This window comes from Clupea harengus, chromosome 5, assembly GCF_900700415.2.
Source record: "Clupea harengus chromosome 5, Ch_v2.0.2, whole genome shotgun sequence".
Classification (NCBI taxonomy): domain Eukaryota; kingdom Metazoa; phylum Chordata; class Actinopteri; order Clupeiformes; family Clupeidae; genus Clupea; species Clupea harengus.
This window is the reverse complement of record NC_045156.1, coordinates 21,918,536-21,945,282: the sequence shown is the minus strand read 5'-3', so window position 1 is coordinate 21,945,282 and position 26,747 is coordinate 21,918,536. Positions and strand designations below refer to the sequence as shown.

The window sequence follows — 26,747 nt, the reverse complement described above, 5'->3', positions numbered from 1 at the left end:
CTGCCCAAAAGCGGCTATACTTCTTGAGGAGACTGAAGACGTTTGGCATGTCTGCTAAAACTCTAAAAAACTTCTATAGATGCACCATCGAGAGCATCCTCTCAGGCTGCATCACTGCCTGGTATGGTAGCTGCTCCGCTGCCAATCGCAAGGCCCTGCAGAGGGTGGTGAAGACAGCGGAGCGTATCACCGGCAGCCATCTCCCCTCCGTGCAAGGCATCTATAACACTAGATGCCTGAGAAAAGCACAGAACATTGTAAAGGACCACAGCCACCCAGGTTATGGAATATTCACATTGCTGCCGTCTGGTAGACGCTACCAGAGCATCCGAACACGGACTACCAGACTTACAAACAGCTTTTTCCCCCAGGCTGTGAGGCTTCTGAATCAGCAACAGTGATCCACTGAACAGTCGCCATCACCATTGACTTTCTGCTGCCCCACTCATACAACTACACTTCCTACATATATTTGCACAATTTTTAATTTAATTTAATTTAATATTCCTCACTTCTTCACACTTTAAACTGCTGCTAGCCCTTCTTGTACTTAAATTGTTGTTACTTGTTAATGTTATATATCATAGTGTTATATGTTATATGTTATAGTGTTATATGTTATATGTTATTTTTGGTATATGTTACTTTGTTATCTGTTATCTACTGTGTAGATGTTGCCGGCCAACTCTTAAGAATTTCGCTGCGCTGAAGCAATTTGCATGCGACAATAAACACTTGACTTGACTTGCCTTGACTTGCACTGCACATGAAATATGATAGCCTACAGGTGTTTATTATGTAGACATGATGTAAGGATAGCAACCATCAGTGGCAGTTTAATTAAGCTTAATTTTTGTATTAAGTTTATTTGTTATCCAAAAATGTAATTGTAATACTTTGGATATTATAACTTTTTGTTATTTCAAATGTTCGTTTGTGATTTGAAAATGTAACTGATAAGCCTTACACAGAATATTTTGCCTTTTTAACTCTTCTGTTTTTCAATGACTCATTTTCACAAATTCAGAATAAAAAATGTAAGGTTTTTAGAAATTCAAATAGGCTAATATAAATTCAAGTTGCTAAAATTTTACAGGCCAAATTCAGATCCCAAAATTTCAGGTTAAACATCCAGGATACAAAGGATAAGCAATGGATTCTATCTGAAATCGAACCAACATCCAGCCAATCAAGAGTACACTCAACTGCAGTATAGTTACCCCATATTTGTACACAATAAAATGTCTATGTTCACTCTACAAACCTATACACTGTGACATTGGTAGGCTACTCACTGCTTTGCTTGTTTTGTTTCTGTGAGTATATACAGTCATGGACAAAAATATTGGCACCCATGCACTTCTGTTAGACTAGAATCTAGAATCCCAAACATTTACTCCAGTTCATTCTGAATACTTTACTTTTGATCTGTTATTGCCTTACTGTGGATGGCAGTGGTGCGTCCAGCTCAACTACAATTTAAGGATTTTGACCTCATATGATTATGTACCTTACTTTAAAAATACCACAAGAACATATGCAATTCACATTAATAAAAGTATCTTAATTCTTGGCAGTACTCCAACAAAAAAAAAACATTGACGAAATGCAAAAGTTTTACAATGCAACACATCCTCAACATGAAGCTATTAGCAGTGCTATGTCTGGTCTGGTCATTGGCCATCAGTGACTTAGCAGGGCCTGCCTCCAGCACTCCTCTTCAGTGCATTTGAAGCCACGGTGGCATTATACTACGTCCTCATTGCACACAAATGTCTCACACACTTTTGTCCAATTAGATTCTTTGTAGATGGAATGCTTCATCCTGAACTTGTGGTATGATTATACTGAAATCCTTACTGTTAATTTGAAAATATGCTGTTTAATCAGCATTTGAGACGTTTGAGATTTGCATTTGAGATTTGAGTGAGGCAATGGTGGAAAAATGAGGAACACGGTTTTATCCACAATAATGCCCATCAATTGAGAGAAGAAGGTTTCACATGTAGATCCAACAAATTCTCTGATTAGAACGGAGAAAGTCTCACTTTAAGTATCCTTGGTCTGACAGGAGAAGGTGTTAATCTCCGGGCCCACCTGACATGGGTCACCCTAAATACACTCAGGCTTAATAGTGACTTTAGAGACACATGGTCCCAAAAACATTCAGTTATTCTCACACATGCAACTCAGGAACAGAGTTGCATATGTAACAACCAGATACAGTTCAAGAGGTCCTCTGCTTAACCGTAATTCTAACTGTAAGACACACAAGGAACTACATATGAATATAAGAATCATTAGTTCTGATTTTCATTCCATCACACCTCTGGGGGGGAACATGGTCACACTTTATTCCTCAAACCCTGGCACAAGTGTGACATTATAACAGTCATAACGGTGTATATCAGATGACGTGTTAGGTGAAAATTCACTCATGTTACCTCAGGACTCCGGAGTTTGCTTGTGTCGCAGCTGAAACCAGGGCTCTCTGGCAATTACACAATCAAGAGTCAAAAGACCACAGTCAATAGCCACAATAAGAAATTGCTCCATGGATAATCGCACTGTATGAATGACTGGTCAGTCTTTTAAAAGGACTTTAGTTCGGCCTCATCCGTGATGGTGACGAGTCTGCATATAGGCGGGAAGTTGAACAGCTGGCCCTGTGGCGCGGTCGCAACAATCTGGAGCTGAACACGCTTAAAACCGTGGAGATGACAGTGGACTTCAGGAGGAGCCCCCCAGCACTGCCACCCCTCACCATACTCAACAGCACTGTGTTGGCTGTGGAATCCTTCAGGTTTCTGGGATCCACAATCTCCCGGAACCTGAAGTGGGAACCCAACATCAACACCATCATCAAGAAGGCCCAGCAGAGGATGTACTTCCTGCATCTGCTCATGAAGTACAACCTGCCTCAGGAGCTGCTGATCCAGTTCTACACTGCAGTCATCGAGTCTTTTCTCTGCACTTCAATAACTTTCTGGTTTGGATCGGCCACCAAACTGGATAGGAATAGACTCCAGCGGACAGTTAGGTCTGCAGGAAAGATCATTGGTGCCAACCTGCCCACCATCCAAGACCTGTACACCTCCAGAGTCAGGAAACCCCTCACACCCCGGACACAACCTATTCAAACTCCTCCCCTCTGGTAGACGCTACAGATCACTGTTCGCCAAAACCTCCAGACACAAAAACAGTTTCTTCCCCCTCGCCGTCTCACTACTGAACAGCTAACCCACTGTAGCATATATATTTATCCCTGCAGTTCTTGCACTTTCCACTTCTTCTTTGCACTACTGTTGTGTAACAATTCACAGCTACTGTAAATAGCCATTACGCCTTGTATATACTTTCTTAAACTTCTTAGACCGTTGCACTGTTTGTTTTGTATTGTGTTGTAATGTATATTTTGTGTAAGCACACTGAGAGCCACTTTACCAAGTCAAATTCCTTGTTTGTGAAAACTTACTTGGCCAATAAAACCTGATTCTGATTCTGATTAGGTCCTCCCACTCTCTTGTTTGGCTGTTCTCCAATTAGAACCCCCGTATTTACTCAATCCTAACTTCTCTCTCTCCTCTCTGGCCCTGAGAGCGTCTCTCCGTCTGATCCAATGCACTGGATTGGTTAGAATCTACAGTTTTCTTGATTGAAAATGGACATTATCTCTTTGTGATATTGTGTTGTAGCATATTAAATGTTGCGCATTAATGTATTACATAGGGCGTAGTTTCATTTTAGGTGGGCACATACACCTGCTGAAACCATCCGTGCTTTCAATCAGTGGTGTAAAATCCTAATTCCCAATTTGAAAATGATTTAGCAAAGCAAGCAACTTGGGTCGTCAAGTCCACAAACGCGTGTTTACGTTGTCAAATTTGGTTTATGTTCGTGAACTGAACTATAAGCATTTATCACGTAGTGTTGCCTGAAATTTCCTCAGGAAATATTCTGTTAAAACATCGTGTATTGCATCCTTGGCATTGCGATGGGCTACAGGTTTTCAGTCTGTTTCAACTGCGATCTAACATTATCACAGGTAGCACCAAAGGATGCACGTAGCTTCCGCGCTACCTTTTCGAATGCCCAGAGCGTCATAATTTGCCTGACCATAGAATATGAACCTGACTGCGAACCATTCACAGCATCGTACATTTTAGAGCAAATTTCAGAAATTGTTCTACATGACTCTTAACGCCGGTTACGCAGACACGAATCCTGCACGGGATTGGTAGAATCTATCTGCCAATCATTGCCTCCCAGAATGCATCTGTTCTGATTTCTGTCTCAAAACACAGATATCTTGTTTAAAACTCACGCGTTGTGAAAATGATATCATTAAATAATTACAACAATATGCTACTTTGACCATGTTTTATGTGTATTGCGACTGGGGTGATTGACATATATTTACCCTTATGCTGAAGTTCATCTACTGGTATAAACCCGTTCTCTGCACATTCTTCCGGCAATCCTTCCAGGTCATACACATGATGATTGGTCTAATCACGAATTATTCGTGAGATGTGCTGCCATTCTTGTTACGCTTGGCACATGACTCATCTGATCCCGCTGTTGTGAAAAGTATTGAAATTCTATAGATCGGACAACATGCCGTACTACGAGAGTTCATGACTCGTCCTTATTCATAGCGTGTATCGTTCCACAACTGGTTAACCAACTACCTAAAAGCTATGCAAAAACCTTGCAAACACCACCAACTTCCCAGCGGACACTGAAGCTTGCTGACATACTATTTTTTTTCTTTTGGCAGTTTAACTGATTATGTCGTGCGTGAGAAAGCTTTTCTTCCATTTTTGCAGGGTGTACCAGCCCGTTACACAGAACTACACATAGTGCATATCCTGGATGGCTAGTGGGGAGGACACAGGTCCTTCACATGACCATATGCCATCAAAATACATTTGAGGATGGTACCAAAACTAGTTGCCTATAAAACCATATCTCAAAAAGTGTCAAATTGTTGCATATCTTACTTTAAGTTTGCCCATTGTGACCAAAGCAAAATTAGTATTTCCCTTTGTATCGCACGCGTTTCTAGTAGATAACAAGAGGAAATGAATGCAACATGGTGTTTAGGATCCACGTTCCACGACCGCAAGAGAGTTATAAAAGGAACATTTGCACATAACCTAGCTTATCCAGTAAGCAAAATTCAAGCTCGCCACCAACAATGCAAAAGCATCCATTTAGTATTTAGATATGGATCCAGAGATAGTGCGAAGCTGGATTGAAAGCCTTGGGCAATCAAAAGGAATTTATTTTATTTTATTAACCTCAGTAACAGTTTATAAACTACTTCAGGAACACAGACACATTTAGCAGTAGCCTACCCATGCAACATAATGAACCACATATTTATTTATACCCCCTCATTGCACTCTTTTCTTTCTTTCCCCCTTAACAAAATACTTCCTGAATACTGAATATTGTTCAGTCTAGGCTGAGGTGTGGTGGGATATTAATGTGCCTCCCACACTGATGAATAGCCTTTCTCATCTATTACTGATGAATTGTCCTCAGCAGGACACCTTTGCGTGAACATGAGCCCTAATTATCTTATTCTGAAACTTGAGTTTATGGACATCCCTCTTTTAAATGTATGAAGAGGAGAGCTGTATCAGGTATTTTTGTAGTGATAAATAAAGGAAAAGAAATAGCCTGTTATCCTTGCATGCTTTCATAATGTGACCGTGTGTACACATTTGCATGAGGAAGTGGTAGAAGAGCATCAATATTCATCTGGGTTTGTATTAGGCTCTGAAAGGTGCAATTGAGAGGCTGACAGAGGGATCAAGATTGAAAAAGAGAAATCGAATATGTCAAGGTTTGGATCAAGAGCTTTTAGTACACATTTGTCGACCAGAGAAAACGGCCTCCTCGCCAGCTTAATTGGAACAGACTCTAGTGTGAGTTTCACCCCTTTTGACATTTCCCATTCCTTATCTTATGTCCTTCTCCCTTTCCAAATTATCTCCACTTTTCATTTTACATTTCTGTGTCCTTCCCTTTTTCCTTTCCATTTTCCTGCCTATTTTGATCAATATTTTCTTCTAAATGCAACATTTCAGTTATGGTGATTTGCTAATTGTGAATGTTGTTGATTTTGTGTAGAGGTCAATTAAACATCAAAATCTTACTTGAGAGTGAACTATGTACTGTTTGACATTTACATGCAAGGAATTAAACACTAAAACTTGTATTTGAATTAAGCATTTAGGTTGTGTTACATTTTGTTTTTCTTTGTGGTCAGTTAACAGTTTTGAAGTATCTAATCTTTGCAAAGACAAAACCTGTTGTAATAAAAGCTATAAACTATTACCTTGTAAAAGTATATGAGAATACATATGATAAATTATTTTAGATCTCTTTCTCTCCTGCTATCTGTTTGTGACTCTCCTTTGCATACTGACTATTTGACTTCCTGCTTGTCTGGGTTTGATAATTTAACAGATAGTGTGACGTATAAAGAAACTGATGTACTACTCTCAGAACTGAACACTTACTTTCTGATCATTCTGTCTGCTTGTACTTGTTTTTTTTTCATTCACATATCTTTGCAAGTAAATGAATTGTCACAAGAATGAGTTTACCATAGAGACTCCCTGATCCTACGTACTACATTACCACCTGGGTGGACATCGGCGTATAAAGAGTGTGTATTGGTTGTGTGGTTGTTTGGTCTTGAAGGGTGATGTCATTCTTGTAAATAGGTATGCACGGGTGTCTTCGTAAGCTGTGCATTTGCATGTGTGTGTTTGTGTGTGTTGGTGTGGGTGTGGTGTACCTGCATGTACAGTATGTATGTAAACCCTCACACATGTGCATTTCAGACAGTGGCGACTGCAGTAGTCCAGCTTGTCCTTGTTAGCCCTGGCTTGAAAGGTCAAAGTTCAGGATGGGAGGTCCATGGCTGCGGGGTTGTATGTTTTGTGCAGGATAGATGTGTGCACTCTGCATTCATACGCCTTTACTCTGTCAAGGTCAGCACACACTTGCTGATACTCTGTTGAAACTATCATTATGCCATAACTCATTATCACTCAGCATGTAACACCATGATTAATTGATTAGTTAATCTGTGTCACTGTGTGTTAATGGATTGTAACATAAAGTGTAACAAAATTTGAAAACTTCTACCACCCCATAGAGAGCTAAGTTGCTATGGGAACAGGAGGTCTACATCCCCTTTAGGTATACAGCACCACGTCCGTATTTCCACAGTTTCCCAGGAGATGTGAGTGATACCAGTTCAGACATCAACCTAACAAAACAAAAACAAACAAGTAACTTCAACTCCATCATCCAACAGTGTTGATTTTCCTGTAATGTTTCAATGTGGGTCTGTTTAGTGTGCCTACATGTATGACTTCTGTTGTATCTGTTTGATGTACTACTTGTAATCCTAGGTGGAAGCTGTGAAACTGCCATTAGTGTCTTGATGATTAATATGTATCTGACTGTCAAACTGGGTTCTGTGGTCAGGATTGCAGTGCTGGGCTGAACTTTGCTGATGAGGAGGAAGCTGACAAGTTCCTGTCTGCTGTACAAACATATATCAACAGCTACACAGGTCTGATCAGCGATGCACACCCACACACATGTACAGTACATTTATATGTATCCGTTCATTGACATACAAAGTGTTAGGTGAAAATTCACTCAAGTTACTCAGGACTCCGTAGTTGCATATACGTAAGTATATTTATTCAACAACAACAAGCTTATCGGGCTCACCCACGTCCTGGCAGGCCAGAGAGAGGCACGGGCCCACTCTCAGAGAGAGAGAGAGAGCCCGGGCCCTCTCCCAGACTGCAGCAGACGAGAGAGAAGCAAAATTAAACACATCCCATAAGGTTTATATAGATAGAAGTTAGTGTTCTCTGACGCCAAAACACTTTGTCAGCAGGGATAACCACGTGGTGGGTCTCTGACGTCCAAGGTCATCTTACTATGCTTTCTGTCATGCAAGGATGTCAGTTTTACACAAGGTCGAAAGAAGCACAGTTCAACCCATCTTATCACCTCTGACCTAAACATGCTCTTACACATATGCAGACTAAGTGGCGACAGCATCTAATAATCTAAGTTACACGCACAGAGAAAAGCCATGTTCCTGCTTACATAAGCACATTATTCATACAAGGTAATTATTAATACAAGGCACTTGGTTAATACATTCTTAAGTCAAGTGTTTAGAAATTAATTCTATCACGTAGATAATCACACATCATACGTAAATCCATACGCTACAACATACAGAATTATGCAGGAAATGACACATGACGATCCGCCACCCATGTGGCAAGAAAAAGCATTACGTCTTATTTCATGAATTCTTTGGGCTTCTATTACTATCTGTGGAAGTATTTGACACCCATATCTCTGAAATTATTTTTGTACTTCTTTCTTTCACCATACCGTTTCCTCCTCTGGGCCTTCCACAATCCCATACTACTGTGGTCTGCAGCTCGGCCTCAGATGTTAATGAGGACTTATAGTTTTGACTCCACGTCAGGGCGACATCTGTGGGAGATGCGGGAGAAAAGTAATCTCAGCTCACCAACAGACCTCAAGTGAGCACTGAAGTATCACTGTATATCTGTAAAACATAAGACCCCAGTCTAGTGCAAATAATAGTAGATATAATCATACATCACAGTTACAAAAATACAATATTGTGTGGCATAATTACAGTTTTGAGTGAAAAACAGACATCAGAGAAAATATCATCTGATTTTTTTTCACCCAAACACTGACTATGCCTTCATGTGCCTTCATGTTTCAACAAGAAAAAAGCACAAATTACAAGTATTATCTGACGTGTTTAATTATTTCTGCATTCTGTGAATTACATTGCATTTGACAATGTGCTGTCGGTGACTGCATTCCTTGTATCCTTAAGGCCAGCACCTGCTTCACCACAGAGCATCGACATGTTCACTGCCTTTCCAGATGTCTCAACCGAAAAGCCTTCTCTTAAAGTGGAACCAGCTCTGTCTAAAGCATCCCCAAGCCCCCCAGTAACCCTCCCCAGACCCAAGAGGGAGTCTCTGCCGCTGGCAATAAGGAAAGGGCCGCTACCCCCATTACCAGTCCAAGCCAGGGAAGCCTCTGCGGGCACCAGCAGTGAAAGTGCTCAGATCTTAACTTCAGGGTACAATCTGCCCTTGCCACAAGGGGTCCCACCACCACCCTCTCACCAAGCACCCGTGCCCCCGCGTTTTGGCTCAGGGCTCAGCAAGAGCGTCAGCCTCAGGCCCTTCACTGGTCGCGATGCTTTCTCCATGGTGAAACGACTCGACAGTTACATCGATCCAGAGTAGGAAGGAGCTGAAACTATAACATTACACCAGTACATTGTTATGCACACTCACACACACACACACAGACTCACTCACATAAAAGTGCATACACAAACACATTGACCTCATAATTTGATCTGAAAATGAATTTAGCACTAGCATAGCAGCCATGCTGGAAGTGCAGAGGATGTTCATGCAGTTTGATTTGATACAATCTCACTTTTATATACACAGGAACTGATTTTGAATAATGCACTCACTCCCACAGGACATGAGTGGAGACCTGTGGTAAAACATCGAAATCACACACAAGATTATTTTTATATAATGCTTATATTATTATAAAATGCTTTTATTATGCGTTTCATTATTACCTCGTATTGTCTCCACAACACCCCAATAGTTATGTTTGCTTGTGTGTTTTGTTATAGTTGTAATGAATGAACATTGTACTTCTCTATGTAAGTAGTATGTTTTCTGTTGCAAAGGAATTCATCTATGCATGTTATATGGCTAAATTATTTTAATTATTTGTAAAGAGACCTCTGAATGTGTGAACAGAATAAAGCCCAAAATCATCCGACTGAACTGAACTGCTCTTAAATACTTTATTTAGCATGTTATGAAAATGTTGTTTTTCTGATTGCTGATTGTCCTCCTAATTTAGATTGAAGATTAGATTAGATTTATTGGAACAATGAAGTCAAGGTGAAGGTCCTTCAATAAATCCACCATCTCATATTTTTTTCACATTTCAGTGAATCAAGTAAAATAAAACATACAATATGAATGTGGATGTGGTTTTATTCAGTTATATTAAGACGATTCTATCAAAAGAATCTGAACAGATTTTAAAATGGCAAATGTACTATGACTGTAGACAAACAAGAAATGGTCATGATGTCGATGGCTAAATCAACCAATAAATTACTACCTCTCAATCACCACACATGAGAAAACATAATGTAAAACATGTAAGATTGACATCATAGGGCAAAGTTAGCTCTGAGGTTATACAGGCTACAAGGGCAGGTAGTGGAATCATGTGTTTTTCATATATTCATATGCATACAGCCAGTTGATATCATTGGTTTGTTGGTGTAAAGAGGAAAGCAGGGCAATATCATTAAAACAATGTTGGCTTTACATATCAGATATTTTATATATTTCAAATGCTATTGAGTCTCTTAATTAAAATGATAAAAAACAACAGACTGACAAAGGTTTGGGACGTTGATAATTAAATCACAAAATCCCATTACAATGCATGTAATTAAAACAATCCCTTCCCCTTCTTCAAGCTGATCTGCTTCCAGGGTGGCATATTGGCAAATTGGTCTTTAGACACTCCAAATACAGCCTGGAAGTCTGTGTCCGAAAGGTGTTTCTGGACGATGGAGAGAGGGTGAAAGAAGAGTAAATGAGTGTTTGCGAAAAAAAAAAAAGAATAAGTAAAAATGAATTTGTCTGGAATTTATGTTTTTGATGAACAATGCTGGCCAAACAAACAGTTTTAAATCCTTAAATCATTACTCCAAAAACCTCCTGACAGCATTCGTGTCATATCTGGTCAATCAAAAACAATGACCCAAAATGTAACAACATTGCTTATGGATATTCTGAATGGCTTGTCACTTATTATTTTCCAATCTGTTTTTCTCAATTTGCCAACCTGTACAACCTAGCTATATTGACATACCAATTTAGAGATTAAAAACTAATGTTGGATGCAACTTTAGAATGAAATAAAGTGACCATGCTGACCTCTTTGTGGGCAGGGTGCACTGCCTCAGGGAGCTCTTCGGGTTGTTTGTTGATAAGATCTTCCGCAGGGAAGCTCTTGTAGGTGATATTGCTATCTGCGCTGCCGTCCTCTTCCTGCAGTTAGATCGGGTCAGAAGTTATAGTCACTTTACATACATTCCTAATTGTGTTATAAAGCATGTAGCAACATTTTTATAAAACATAGTGGAGTATCCTTACAGGCACTCTGGTCAGTGATGTCACTTCCCCTAGCTCCATCTTCAGCTGTTCATACGTTTTCCCTCCCTAAGAGAGTGAAGATCATTTACAATGCTGTGACCGGGCCAAAACATTTCATCAAAAACACACACATGCACACACACACATGCATGCATGCGCACACACACACATACTAATGTATTTGCATACACATACACAGACATGCACATAATGTCCCCCCCCCCCACACACACACACACACACACACAGACACAAACACACGTGCACGTGTGCATACATACACACTCAAACACTATTAGTGTAGGGCTGATATCCCATTCTCTCATATGGCCACTCTGCTCTCCAAATGTAGACCCTCGTTCACTCACGCTCCATTTGGCAGGGTCCCAGGCCAAGAACCAGCCAGTGAAGGTGGGGGGCTCAAAGCCCTGCTTGACCAGCAGGATGGGGGTGTCAGGGTCGCGGGAGCCAGGGTGGGTATGCAGGTACTCCTTACAGGTTACCACCGACTCCTTACGCTCCTCCTCATTGGCCTGGTTACCCACCCACAGGAAGACCTGCAATAGATGGCAACAGGAGTCACAAAGGGGAGGTCCACTACAAAAGATAAAAATGATAGCTCTAGTGGCGTCATGGTGATAAGCACAGTCCTGGTGTATGTGTGCATAATGTATGCCAAATCATTGTTGATTTTATTTTGAACATTATGTCTGGGATGTTTGTAGCACAGTGACTTATATCATCTGTACTGAACACCTATCATCTCTCACTTTTGAATATAAACTTTATGGAAACAAAAGACAATCTGTCGCTCGATTCTCATGAAGAATAATTTGGGGTTGAATTGTGATTATGGTAAGGGTTAGCTGACAGGTAGCGGACAGGTAGTTGACAGGTAGTTGAAAGCTAAGCTTATTTGACAGACATTATTAAATGTTTGTTAAATAAGTGATAATGGTTTGTTATTCTACAACCCCAAATCAGAAAAAGTTGGGACGGTGTGTTAAATTAAAATTAAAACTGAAAATAGTGATTTGTAAATTCCCTTTAACCTGTATTACATTGAAAACAATACAACAGCACATTATTGGATGTTTTACCTCATTAATTTGATTGTTTTTTCAAAATAAACACTTAATTCAAATTCGAGTCTTGCAATATATTTCCCTAAAGTCGGGACAGTAAAGCATTTATCACTTTGTAACGTTGCCATTCCTTTTCACAACACTTTAGGGACTGAAGACACCAGGTGAGGAAGCGTTTCAGGTGTTACTTTGTCCCACTCTTCCCCCAAACAAGTCTTAAGATTTGCAACGGTACGGGGTGTCATTGTCGCATTTTGCGTTTCAAAATGCACCACACATTCTCTATTGGGGACAAGTCAGGACTGCAGGCAGGCCAGTCCAGCACCCGCACACCCTTCTTCCTCAGCCATGCCTTTGAAATGTGTGCAGAATGTGGTTTTGCATTGTCTTGTTGAAATATGCATGGGCTTCCCTGGAAAGGATGTCGTCTTGAAGGCAGCATATGTTGCTCCAAAATCTCTATGTACTTTTCGGCATTAGCCATCACAGAAGTGTAAGTTACCTTTGCCAAGGGCACTGAAATACTGATTCGTCTGACCACAATACATGTTTCCACTGTGTGATGTTCCATCCCAGATGCCGCTCGACGGCACTTCTGGACAAGGTTAACATAAGGCTTCCCTTTGGCGCGGTAAAGTTTTAACTGGCATTTGTGGATGTACAGTAGCTACGTATTGTAGTGCCTGACAAAGGTTTGCCAAAGTAATCCTGAGCCTATGTGGTTATATCGCTTATAAATGAATGACGGTTCTTGATGCAGTGCTGTCTGAGGGATCGTAGAAAAAGGTTATTCAGCATAGGCTTGTGCCCTTGCCCTTTACGCACTGAAATTCCTCTAGATTCCTTGAATCTTTTAATTATGTTATGCACTGTGGAAGGTAAAATATCCAAATCCCTTCCTATCTTTCTTTGAGAAACATTGTTTTTAAACATTCAATTATTGTCTCACGCATTTGTTGGCAAACTGGCGATCCTCGGCCCATCTGTGCTCCTAAAGGACTAGGCCTTTCCTGGATACTGCTTTTGTACCAAATCATGATTACAATGACCTGTTGACATCACTTGTTTCAAATCACATCATTATTTAATTATTCCTCCTCATGACTACCCCTAAATTGCCCTCGTCCAACTTTTTTTGGATGCTTATTATTTACAAATCAAATGAAGTTGACCAGACAAAACATGAAATATCTTGTGTTCATACTGTCTGCAATGAAATACAAGTCAAGGTAAATTTACAAATCACAGCTTTCTTTTTTTATTTGCTTTTTCCATACTGTCCCAACTTTTTCTGATTTGGGGTTGTACTTTTTTGCACATTTAGAGGTAATTTGTAATGAATGTGTTTAGAGTGATGTACCTGATCCCATGTGTCTAAAAGCATGACGTCATCCTCGCTGAGGTCATCTTGAGTGAATTCCGTAACCTCGGAGACAGTAAATCGCCCTGTCTTATTGGAGCATTCAAAGAGGCGTGGCTGATGATCCATTGAGGCCTGCTGCAGTCTGAGGAGGTGGTGAGACCCATGTGATTAAATGCCTCGAGATTCGATTTCTGATTAAAAGTCTGAAACTTACAAGCTTTCCAGAAACAAAGGTGTCTGTCTAAGGGCATTAAATAAATATTTAAAAAGACTGAGATTGTTCCTTCCAATTGGTGATCGAATTACACATCTAACCCCCTGTCAGAATACTCAATGTTTCTGATCCTTCGCTGTAAATTCTAATAAGTTGGCTTTACTCAGTATACAGGGGAAAACTGATTGCCTCAAAATTTCAAAAGTAAAGTAACTTTAAACTGTTACTACAGAGTACGTATTGTTTGTTAACATTACCTCAAAATTGCAAATTAGCTTAACTACTAAAACCAGTTCAAGTGTACTGATGATCTGACTACCCTTATGCACAAATGGGAGGGCCTTTGAAACACACACAGCATGTGTCAAATCTCATATATAGGGTTCAATTTCTGGACATTCATAATTGATAAGTCAACTTCAATCTAAAGGGTACTACCACTACTAGAGTTCTATTTACTCCTAAGAATGGGAAAATCATAGAAATTCAAACTGACATTCTAAACATTATCCACTTACACAGAAGACCCAGATGAACAACATACCCTAGAAATTCTACACTTGCACATCTTCAAGCAAGCAGTACCTGTAACTGACCTGTAGATATCTGCATTATATGGTACTCCTGACCATACTCTCAAACATAACCTACGCCGTTATCATGCTCATGAGCTGTTTTACATTGCACATATCTTGAGAAGCCACACAAAACAGTTCAAAGCCAAATTAAACATTAAAACAAGAAAGTGGCATTTACCCATAATCCCTAGAACCTGAATGTTAGACCCCTCTGCACCCCCGCTGGCTTTGCAGTGGCAGTGCTCAACCTTTGGGTGGTAAATGGGCATAATTTGCTTGATTGTGTGGATAAAAGCCAAGCTGTTGGCCTTCAGAAGGGGGCCTTGCATTTTCACCATGCTTTTGATGCTGGTGGACACTATGTTTTTTTGTGTGCTTTGCATTAACTAATTTATCCCCTATTTTTGTACACTTTGTGGTCTGTCTCCAATTTATGTTGCGGCTCATGAGCCGGGTAGTAACACAGAAACTCCTCAGTGTAACTCACTGCAGCAATATACAGGCATTAATGGCTCCTTAGCATATGTTGTGAAGTTAACTTTAATGTGCAATCATTTAGCATTAACCTTAAAACAAACTTTAAATAACTTAATCTTTCAAGACTAATTTCTGTTTATAATGTCTGCCATTACGCCATTGTGGTTAGGTCAGGTATTTGAAGGTCAGGTGTTGAGTGCTACCATCACTGCATAGTCTCATATCCACTTTATGACCACACTAGATTAGTAAGGGTCACTCTAAAGTAATGATAACTTGATTTGTACTTGTGTTGAAGTTACCATTAGTTTTTCTCACTTGCCTCAACACTAAAAATCTGAAAAGTGAATGTGAGATCAATCCTCCATCCCACAGCATACCTCTTATCATTTGCATACGGGGTCTTGCCTCCCAACAACACCCAGAATTCCCCAGGCTCCTGTCCCTCTGCGATGGTCTCCTCTGCAGCATTGTCCTGTCCAATGACCTTGCTGATCTCTTTGGCCATGGCTCTCTCATCACCACTGGAGCCCTACAGGGGAGGGGGGAAACATGGTGGACAGTGTGAGGGACAGGAAGTGGAGGAGCCAAGCATGCACTGATGCAGTTACAAGCTCTCCATGTCAGCATGTGAAGAACTAACAACACCCTCTGATGGTGGTACATCCTGTTTGCTGAACACATGCACCCACCCATTCTCCACATATTTCTGACACAGCAAGACTGCATTCACCACCATGATGAATGTGTATCAAATCCAGCCCTGTTGGTTATTAACTTTCACCTACAGGAGATCAGACAGGTCTTGTGCTTAGCATAACAATGAGGCTGCACATTTCACAATGAAATTGTGATTAGACCAATCATCATGTGTATAACCTAGAAGGATCAAAGTTGAAAAGGTCAGAGAATGTCTGTGTAACGAGACATGAGCTTCAACATGAGGGTGGTTGGAGGCCAACACCCTGGTCTCAGCATATATAAACTATTGTCGATATTGTTATAATTTAACAATATCAATACATACAATAGATGCAAACATCTTGTGAATTTTAAAGAAGATACTTGTGTTTTGAGACAGAATGCAAAACAGATGCATTCTGGGAGAAAATTACTGGCTTGTAGAATTGACGAGACATTCTACCAGTCCAATGCAGGATTCAAATCGGCTGCTGGAGTTTGAAAGCCTTTATTGTCTTTGTATTTGCATACAACGAAATGTGGAGCGCTGCTCCTGTTAGTGCCACACGGGACAAGATATAACAACACAATACATTAAGCTAAAAAAGATTAGGAGTACAACAAAGTGCAGTGGTATGGAGTACAAGTACTCCCCCTGAGATACGTTGCAAATAAATAGGGTAACATTTTTGTCTTAGTAGCATTTTTGTCTTAAGTAACATTTTTGTCTTAATTTTTGTCATTTGAATTGTCATTTTTGGAGCGACAATTCCCAGTCACTCGGGCATACACACACGTGCAGAGGAATTTGTACACATCTGCATAGAATAGCACTCGCACTCACACACAATCCCCAGACAGAGAAACTCACAGTCACACACATAATCCCTTACAAATCCGTCAAAATGTCCGCACTCACACAGACACATCCTCCTACATGCTGTGTGCCCACATACCTTTCCACACCACAGGTAAATACCAGTCTGGCTCTTTAGCAGAAAAACATCATTGGAGTTGAGGCAGCCAGCCAGGGCGGGGACCTCGATGGCTTTGGTGTTGGACGGGTCAGAACCGCTGACCTGGAACAGTCGCACTGGCGGCTCTGGATCTGAACCCCCTTTCCTAGAGGTGCCACCCTGAAGAACACATACATATGTTTGTTTATTTCCTTTAAATATAACCTATGGCACCTTGATTCTGAAATTTCCCTTCGGAGAATAAATAAAGAACAATATCTTTCTGTCTATCTATCTATGTTAACAGCATCTCCATCAAATGTCTTGCCGTCAGATACATTTGAACTGGTTGGGTTGGAAGTCAGACCTTTGTCATTACCTCTGAGCACAGAGTGGTCACATGACACAAATACAGTTCCTATGACGGTGTGGGTTCTCAATTCTGCTCTTGGGGTGCCCTGTACTGACAATCTATGCATTTCTGTTCCAGGCACACCTGATCGATTTCAGTGTATTCAATCAATGCTCTTGACTACCTGAATCAGGTGTATTCATCTAATTATGAGTACAGAAAAGTGAGTTAGGAAAACAGTGCATGGCAGGCCTAAGAGCAGGATTCCGATTTACTGAGCATTTATGAAGGTGATGGTTTAATATTGCACTCACCTCAAAGATGACCATCTTGCCCTTGAACATGGCCATGAAGTGCCTGGGCTCCTTGCCCATGGTCACCCTCACCTGGACAGGCTCGTCATTGTACTTCTGGTCAAGTTCCACAGCCTGGAAGGCGCTGGCCGCCAGCTCATCCTGCGTAGCGTGTCTGCCCTGCAGAGAGGAGCCACCAGCGGATTTCTATTTCTAGGCACTTGTATCTACATCACGAGATCATGCTACCCAACTCTGGGTAACTTGTTCGAATTCAAACTTGTTGGGATTTAAATCGGCTCAGATTATTTTGTACCCAAAGTAGCAGCTGATCTGGCCCAGATCTGGCCTACATCTGGCCCAGGACACTTCACTATTTTATGTGGTGTTTACTCCTGTGTTTCGCACAAACATAAAGGCACAATACAGCATCTGTATTGATATGTACTGAGAACTCCAAGCCAAACATCACACAGTTCTTCGTGAGTATGCCAATTTAGCTCCTCTTTTTCAATCTCAATGGTTTTGAACAAAAGCATTTGCCAAATACTGTAAATTTAAACTTAAATTTAATTTTAAAAAAGGGTTTAAAGCTCAACTGACAAAAATGTTTTTATTTTAGTGTGAAGTCCAAACTCAAACCATTCTAATAAATAACCTGTGACTGCTCTGTTTTTAGTTGCACAGGTCCATCCTGTGGAAGTGGGCTGTTACCTGCCATATGTAGAGCATGTAGTTCTTCCTGATGTTAACTTGATAGGTGTACAGGATGAGGTAGCAGTCCCCGCCATAGAAGTAGCCATGCCACTCGGGCTCCACAGGGACCAGCTCCAGGTTCTCAATCCGCCATACCTGTAATGCACCAGCAGCAAGACAAAGGGAGGAGAGTTGACAAGACAGTCACTTGTCCTGTTTCTGCAATGTCACTTCCTTTCAGCCACTGTGTGACCTTTGAGACCTCCATCCCAAGTGGCCATTCCATCCCAAGTGGCCATTCCATTTTTATCTCATTCCATCTGCTCATCTCATCCTCACTGTTCCTCCTTTCTCTTTTCCTTTCTTCCCCTCTCCTATCTTCATCATCTCTTCTCTTGCTCTTCACACTGATGCAGTTACAAGCTCTCCATGTCAGCATATGAAAACTAACAACACCCTCTGATGGTGATACATCCTGTTTGCTGAACACATGCTCCCACTCACTCTACATATCTCTGACACAGCAAGACTGCATTCACCACCATGATGAATGTGTATCAAATCCAGCCCTGTTGGTTATTAACTTTCACCTATAGGAGATCAGACAGGTCTTGTGCTTAGCATAACAATGAGGCTGCACATTTCACAATGAAATTGTGATTAGACCAATCATCATGTGTATAACCTAGAAGGATCAAAGTTGAAAAGGTCAGAGAATGTCTGTGTAACGAGACATGAGCTTCAACATGAGGGTGGTTAGAGCCAACACCCTGGTCTCAGCATATAGAAACTATTGTCGAAGTATTGTTATAATTATTTAACCATATCATTACATGCAATGAGTTCAAACATCTTGTGAATTTTAAAGAAGAGACTTGTGTTTTGAGACAGAATGCAAAACAGATGCATTCTGGGAGAAAATGACTGGCTTGACATTCTACCAGCAGCAAGACAAAGGGAGGAGAGATTACAAGACAGTCACTTGTCCTGTTTCTGCAATGTCACTTCCTTTCAGCCACTGTGTGACCTTTGAGACTTCCGTCCCAAGTGGCCGTTCCATTTTTATCTCATTCCATCTGCTCATCTCATCCTCATTGTTCCTCCTTTCTCTTTTCCTTTCTTCCCCTCTCCTATCTTCACCATCTCTTCTCTTGCACTTCCCTCTCCCATCTTGACTCCTCTTCTCTCTTCATGTCTCCTCTCCTACCCTTTGCCCTCTTCCCCTCCCGCCACCTCTTACCCATCTCGTACCTCCACTACTCCGCTCCCATCATCCACCATGCGCTCTTGGGCAGCAATCTCTGGCATCACGTGCATCCTGCTGGCATCAAACTTCTCCTGGGTCACTTTGGCTGCAGACACAAAATGACTGAGATCAGTCACCAAGCTCAGAGGAAGTACAGCGGAGACCACATGGCCACACTAATTCAATGGTGGACGATATGTGTAGATGTGTATACGAAAACATCAAACATATGCTTATCAAAAAGTACCATACAAAAACACAGACACACACAGACACACACACACTCCTGTCAGCCATACTAAAACTGTCTTCTCTGCATTAACACCAGCCCAAATGACGGGTGTGTTGTGCAAAACCAGTGACGGTGCAGATGATCTTGTCAGGTTGCACCACTCACCCACTCTCCCCACTGAGTGTGTTCTCCCTAGGCCAACCGTCTGCCCTTTGACCCGCCAGCTTTGGAAGAGCTGCTTGAAGAGAGCAGACTCTCCCCCGTCGTTCACCGTCTCAATGTTGGTGGTGTGGGAATACCCCTTCAGCTTAATAAACTCCTGGTAAGAAAGAGAACCAGACCAGAGGCAGAGTGTGGTCATGCGGTTTTTCACTATTTTATTTTGTGCTTAAAGCAACCGCCAATATCTGTCCTTCCTCTTTTCAGGCTAGGTGAGGGCTTGGCACTCATCAAGATGTATTGTGGTATAGAGAAGAAGACTACAAAAAAATATCCCCTCTCTCTCTCACAATGGATTAATGAAGGAACTAATTCATCCATACCAGAGCTCTTGACATGGCAGTCTGCCTCTCAGCCTTGGTGGCTTTCTTCCCTTTCCACACAAACACCTTCAGCCCTCCCTGGTCCAAGAAATAGCAGTCCTGAAAAACAAAACATTATCATGATTAGCACTGAGATCAGAGGACCATTCTGACAATAATCTAAGTAGACAGGAACAAATTTGAAAAACTAATTATGAAAATGGGCATGGCAGCCCATGATCATGGATAAAGAGATCATAACTCACTGAGTGGAACAACCCCAATATCATCCTTATTTGCACTACTGAAAGCACATCAACATGGCTCCCCTACTCCTGCTCCTGCTCCACCTCAATCTCTATTTCAACCTTACATATTGTATTTAGAACACAGGATTTCAACGGAATTGTCAGACTTTAACATTGCGTAATCTGTTTGCATTCAATTTAATGTATTTTTGTTATATTAAGTTCTAAAACACTGAAATCGAACGTTAGAGTGTGAATCAATGAAGAATAAAGTGAATCCTTGAGCCTACATACGTCATGATTTAATAAATCCTGCACGAGTGGCCTAGCCCCGATCTCTGTCACCTTCATCACACCATCAGCATCTGAGACACTGGGAACAGAAGGAGATGTGTTTCTCAGACAACATAACATGTAAGCCACTATCAAAGGGAAGAAGTAAGAACAAGCAAAAAGAACAAGTACAGAATCTGCGTGAAGAACCATTATTCCAAACAAATATTATGACCAGAATAATTGTATGTTGTGACATCAAAAGACTCAGTAGGTAATATTCATTTGGAAAACAGTTATTTGAAATAATAATAATCTGAATTCATCTATGAATGAAACGGACGTTTCTGAACACACTCCCACTCTCCTCTTACTGGTAGAGAGTGAGCTGGCACTTCTGCTCCTGGTCAGGTGTGTCATCAGGGACTGCACTGGACAGCCTGTCCGTCTGCTCTCCCAGAGTGCTTTTCAGGACCTCCATCAGGTGGGGGCTGTCCCCCTTCACATCGCCCTCGATCACCCCGATCTCCGCCCGACCCCCCCTCTCTCGGTCACGGATGTCCTTGGCCAGCTGCATGCCCTGGAGGCATGTTGGAAGCAGTGTTGATAGTTGCAGGATGACTTGGCATTTTGTTTTTATATTATACCCACCCAGGGCAAGGTAAATGACGCCGAGGAACATTTATAAGCCCTCTGGAATCATTACCATCGTTGAACTGCCCTCCGAAAGGTTTCTGGCCTCAATGGGGGCCAGAACTGTTCCAGAGTCAGCGTCCCTCTAGAACTCTACACTGAGGCAGAACAAGTGCCATTCTGAAAACTGAACTTAAAAAAACTACCCCCTACATCATGCAATCATTCAGTAACATGATTGCACTCCACTATACTGGATATTTCAGACCAGTGGTTATCATTTGGGAAAAAAGGAAAGAGAGGGGAGGGAGAGGAACATGTGTGTTGTGTTTGTTGCACACAAAAGCACTGTGATAATCATTTCAGTTATATTTGTTGTTGCCCACACTTCCACCAGCCTTTGGTCTACTTCTGTATCCCTCTCTTTCACTGTAAGAGCAATCCTACTGCAAATATACCTTTCTACATTAACTGATAGCAGATCAATAATGAAACTGGGCACTATTGCTGAATGAAGCAGTTTGCTGGACAGTAGCCTTCTGGAATGCCTAATTGTAATCGATAGTATTTATTTTCGGGAAGTCTAATAAACTGTAGCTTAGACTAACTGGCCAATAAAAGAGCGGACAGAAATGAATCAGGAAGTGAGGAGTCATACCTTCAGCCTCTCCTGTCTGTTGCTCTCTGGGCCATTCCACTGGATGATGACTTTGCCCGTGTCCAGCAGGAACACATCGCCCAAGTTAAAGCTTTGCCACTTCATCTCTACCTGTTCAGATGAAACACGACACAGGAGAACCATGCAACGCAATTCAAATTAGTCATCTGCACTTGCCTACATTTATTGGAGCATTTGAGGAGAAACTATGTGGTGATACAGGGCTGATTGAAGGCTAGTTCTGTAGACCACTGATTGGGGTTGCAAAGAGCTGTCAAAACACTCTGGAATCTGTAGGTTTGGCTTTTCCGGAATGGGAATGTAGATTGAGCCTTTCTTGCTGTACCTCCATTGCAGTAACTCTTCGCTTGCCCTTCACATGTAGGAGTCTCTGGATGTCGTAGGTGTTTGTCTCAGTGTGCCTCATGCCTGAGGCCACACCACCCTTCTTGTAGCTGAAGAAAAACAAAGACACAAAGATCCTTTTTGCATTCTCAAAACAACACATCCTTGTATCAGCTTCTGCTTCAATGCCCCCCAGAGGCCTTACATGATGCCCTGTTTGAAGTATCCACGGAACGTGTCAGACTCATGGTTCTGGACCTCTCTGTGCTGGATCGGACCGGACCCCAGGAACTCGTCCAGCTGCACGGTGTACACAGCGGCCGCCCCCTGCTCATCCTGGCTGGACTGGGAGCCGATCCAGTAGTGGATGTCATAGAACACAGCACTACTCACCTTCCGGGTCTAAAGGGGAGAGGGGATAAAGCAAAGTGTGTGTATTTTAGGTTTGTGTATGTGTGTGTGAGTGTGTGTGACAGAGAGCGAGAAAGGGGTTATTAGATGAGTATATTAATGTGAGTGTAAAAGTGTGCACAGGTGAGTACACAGGAGGAGGTGTATACAGGTATGTATGTAGAATAGGGAAGAAACAGGCACGATGAGGAAACAACTACCAAAAGAGGAAGAGAGAGAGAGAAAGACCGCTGGATATAGAGAGACTGAGAAGATGGAGAGATAGTGGGAAAGAGGAAGACAGGAAGAGAGAAGCCAGGCTGACTATGTGGACGGGAGCGTAGAGAGATATAAACACTTTAGGAAAAGAGGGAGGTTCAGAGTAAAGAGGAAGAGTGGTGACATGATGCAAGAATAAGCACACATGGACGAGAGTGTGAACAGGGGTCAAAGTAGTGTACCTGAAAGACAAGTAAACAGAGAAAAAGAATGGGTAGAGGGAAGCGAGGAGTCGGGAGAAGGGAAGATTGGCAGCAGAAGGGGGTCAAGGGAAGCGCCCTGCTGATATTGATCTCAGGCATCCAGATAGACACGCAAAGCAGATGGAAATGCAGACAGTGCCTTTCACCAGAGCATTGTAAACTAATTAGATGTATTCATATGTGAGTTTTTTCTGTCCTAAAAGCGGTCTGTTCACATCCAGCACTTACATAAATGAGCACGTAGCAGTCACCCTCAAAGAAATTTCCATGGGATTTCTCTGGAACCAGAACTAACTCCATTTTCTGTAAAACAAATCAATATAGAGATGAAGCCTCCAGAATTCCCTTGAGTCCAGAACACATTTAGATGTTCTCTGTGCCAAAGTGCTCAGGAACACATTTAAAGCAGTATGTTCAAGTGTATTGAGGGTATGAAATAGCTGAAGTATGTAAATAAAACTTCAAATATTTCTGCGCAATAGTATTCTGAAATTATATATATTGATAAAAAGAGCATGTCTGACAAAACACCTGTGTGTAAATCAAATGAGTTTAAGAGTAGCATTAAACAATCAATACTGAATTGTTAATCAATATTGTGTAGTCACACGGTTGTGTAGCCAAAACATTGCAGTTTTCCTTAATGTTTGAGAGACAAATATTTGCCATGGTATCAGATGAACTGTACCTCTATTCGCCAAATAATAATCCCAGGAGTCTGGGTGACGGCCCGAAATGTGTACTCCATGATGTCTTGATTTCCTGGTCACAATCTCTTATTACCTCCTGTCAAAGTCGGAACCCAAGCAGGAAATTAGTCATTGCTACCCTCAGCTACCCTTAGGGTTTTGTAATTTGTGAGTTAACCATTCACATACTGCACTGTCCAGCCAATGCAATGATGCCTTAAACCTACATGAACTATAGAGAATTTAAAAAACAGTCTCTGGTTTTGTTTTTCATGCAGAGACACAATAATGTGGTAAATTAATTACTAGAATAGCTTTTAGGCTTTTAAACTGTAAAATAACATGATTTGGATACATTTCATATTTACATACAAATCTGTTGCACACAGCAAATATCCATTAGTGCAGTACCCTTCACCCTTACTGCCATTCAAATGTTCTCCCACATCACAATGAGATTTTACTTATCATTTCATAAGTCTCTGATGAACATCCCCGAAATGACAATTGTTAATTTGGCGAATGGTTGATTTCAATCAGATGATAAAGCATTAAGCTCTGTCTGTGATGTGCGTCAACGGTCCTGTCAATCAGGGTGATATTCTGACAGGGACTGCCACTTTGATTAAATGCTGTTTCTATTGATATGCGGAATTTAATCTATATACAAAAGTATCATTCATGATGAATAAAAACAGAGACCTGTCCCCATCATAATCATAGGGAAACATTCAGGAAAAGGAACAACCTAAGGCACTAAAACAGACGCTCTATTTCACTCAGGAATATTACTCGACTCTGAGATGTGATTCCTTCAAATCAATTTCCTGAATGTACCACTCGTAGCACTTCACATAGTGATTTTGTCCTGTTGCTCATATCTTCATCTTAGCAGCTGTAAACTATTCAAACAGCAGTGCGGTAGGAATCAAAACAGTAGAGGCTGAGAACCTGAGCTTGAAATCATAAAGTGGATTTCAATGACGAAGTAGAGAGATGGGACTTACCTTGGAAGCAGAGAGTGGTGGATCCAAAAGATGTCTAGTAGGCCTGTGCAGACGAGCGCTCACTAGATCCTATCTCTGTCACTCTCACTCTCACAATCCCTCACTCAATCTCTCTCTCTCTCTCTCTCTCTCTCTCTCTGTCTGTCTTCTTCTCATTGGTTCTGTGGACAGCAACGCGAGGGCTGTAGATCTCCAGGGTCATATTCAAGCCCATCATCTTCCTCCACTTCTGCGCTTCACCCACCCCCACCCCACCCCACCCACACACACACACACACAAGCTCAATTTGCTTGGATTTGCATGTTCCAGGTTCCTCTCTGTATTGCCTCATCCAATCGCAGAGCAGCTCAGTGTGGGCAGATGCACAAGCCAGCAGTCAAATGAGCAGAGAAAGAGAATGGGGGAGATGTATTCAAAGGATGGGGCCAGTTTACGAGCGGTATTAGCAAGATTGGTGGCCAAGTATGGGAGAGGAGAGGAGAGGAGAGGAAACATGCCTGAGAGGTGGTGGAGAGGGGGGGGGGCACTCAACAGTACGGGAGTGTGGCCAAAGAGTTATTGATTTTGTGTGGTTACGTAGTCGGTTGGCAGTGGATTTAAAGAGGCAATGCTTAGAGAGAGTGGGACAGAATGCCATTAGGAGCCATTTAAATCCTCTTTTGAGGCTCCACAACTGCTGGCTGAAGCGGTAGCCAAGAGGAAATATTAGGCACTTTTAAATGTCACTGTATTGATCTGCAAGGACCGCATAGTGTCTCTTTTTAACACGCACAGGGTGTGTTGAATGATAATAAAAGTCCAGAGGACCTGAGAGGCCAAGCTAACACAAGCTGGGTATATTGTCAACTCAACACATTGTGAAAAAGGAGCTCTGAGCATCACAATAAATTTGGCAGTCAAATGTTATGGATTTTGTATGAGTCAAATAAAATGTGTGAAGTACACCCACAAGGACCAGTATATTCATTAGTAAATAAAATAATGAATTCATTTATTGTTCACCAAATGTATATACAGGTTTTATTTACTGCAAAGGACACAAGTGCAGGTGTGATTTTCCAAAGCAAGCATTCAATTCTCAAACTACCGGAGTCTAATATCTTTTAACGTCAAAGGGAAATACCCCCTCAGACACCAGTGAGTCAAACGATTTAAAAGCTGAGACACATCCCTGTTTTGTGTGTGTGTGTCTGACTCCCAACAAATAACACCAGGAAATACAACAAGAACACATGTAAGAAAACAAACCTGTGCCTGTCAACCAACCATGACAGACCAGACACATCATCCAACATTTGTATTTTTTCATAATTGCACATACAGTAAAAAACAGCTTCTTGTATTTTTTCTAAATCTGGGTTATGCTTCCCCAAAAGTTCTGTGGTGCTGCATCATCAAAAGATCAAGGTAAACCTGCCTTAATTTGGTATTCAAGATCACACCGAAAGCAGAGAGCCTGTGGCTAGTAATTCAGAAGTCACATCATCAGGATATTTGATCCCAAGTAAACAAGGACCAGCATATTCATTAGTAAATCAAATTATGAATTCATTTATTGTCAACTAAATGTATACAGGGATTTTGAATGTACAATAATCACTTTAACATCTAATGGGGTCCAAATCTGGGGAGGAATATGGTATGCAACAATTCACTGTGGTCTTCTGTGTGGTTGGTGAAATGGCTGTGATGAGGGGTGGTTGAAGATCCTAAACAACCAATGAAATACAGTTCAGTTCATTTCAGTTACGGTCTGGGTGGAGATAAAATGCACCTTACACTTCACCAGAGGACGGCAGAGACTGACAGGAGGCACAAATAGCTGCTGGTCTGAGGGGGGAGTTTTATTGCAGTGACCATACCATCTGGGTGGACATTGACGTCCGGTGATCACACTGAACCATAAGAGCTCTGGGTGTCAAAACATAGTTTTCTTGTATTGGTCTTAACTGAGCAGGTTAATTGCCCACGCCAGAACAGTACATCTTTGAATCATTATATATTTTTCCCAC

General features: G+C 41.5%; 1 protein-coding gene and 3 non-coding genes across 4 annotated transcripts; 1 reads left to right on the top strand and 3 right to left on the bottom strand.

The window, feature by feature from the left end:
• The first annotated feature begins 4,477 nt into the window (after positions 1–4,477).
• LOC116220622 lies at positions 4,478–4,575 on the top strand. The gene has a single exon (XR_004163784.1). It is a non-coding gene; the product is annotated as a small nucleolar RNA U13 (small nucleolar RNA).
• A 5,346-nt stretch (positions 4,576–9,921) lies between these two features.
• On the bottom strand, positions 9,922–24,966 carry avil (advillin). The gene is made up of 20 exons (XM_031568099.2): positions 24,735–24,966; positions 23,727–23,824; positions 23,267–23,341; positions 22,372–22,568; positions 22,168–22,276; positions 21,822–21,932; positions 20,905–21,110; positions 20,552–20,630; positions 20,031–20,129; positions 19,654–19,807; positions 19,262–19,362; positions 18,029–18,166; positions 17,336–17,494; positions 16,670–16,849; positions 15,413–15,564; positions 13,761–13,905; positions 11,684–11,872; positions 11,316–11,381; positions 11,097–11,210; positions 9,922–10,719 (listed from the first exon to the last, which is right to left on the bottom strand). The coding sequence occupies exons 2-20, from the start codon at positions 23,784–23,786 to the stop codon at positions 10,606–10,608; spliced, it is 2,448 nt and encodes an 815-aa protein (XP_031423959.1). The 5' UTR covers positions 23,787–23,824; positions 24,735–24,966; the 3' UTR covers positions 9,922–10,605.
• On the bottom strand, positions 15,825–15,921 carry LOC116220624. The gene has a single exon (XR_004163786.1). It is a non-coding gene; the product is annotated as a small nucleolar RNA U13 (small nucleolar RNA).
• LOC116220623 lies at positions 18,609–18,705 on the bottom strand. The gene has a single exon (XR_004163785.1). It is a non-coding gene; the product is annotated as a small nucleolar RNA U13 (small nucleolar RNA).
• Positions 24,967–26,747: the final 1,781 nt, after the last annotated feature.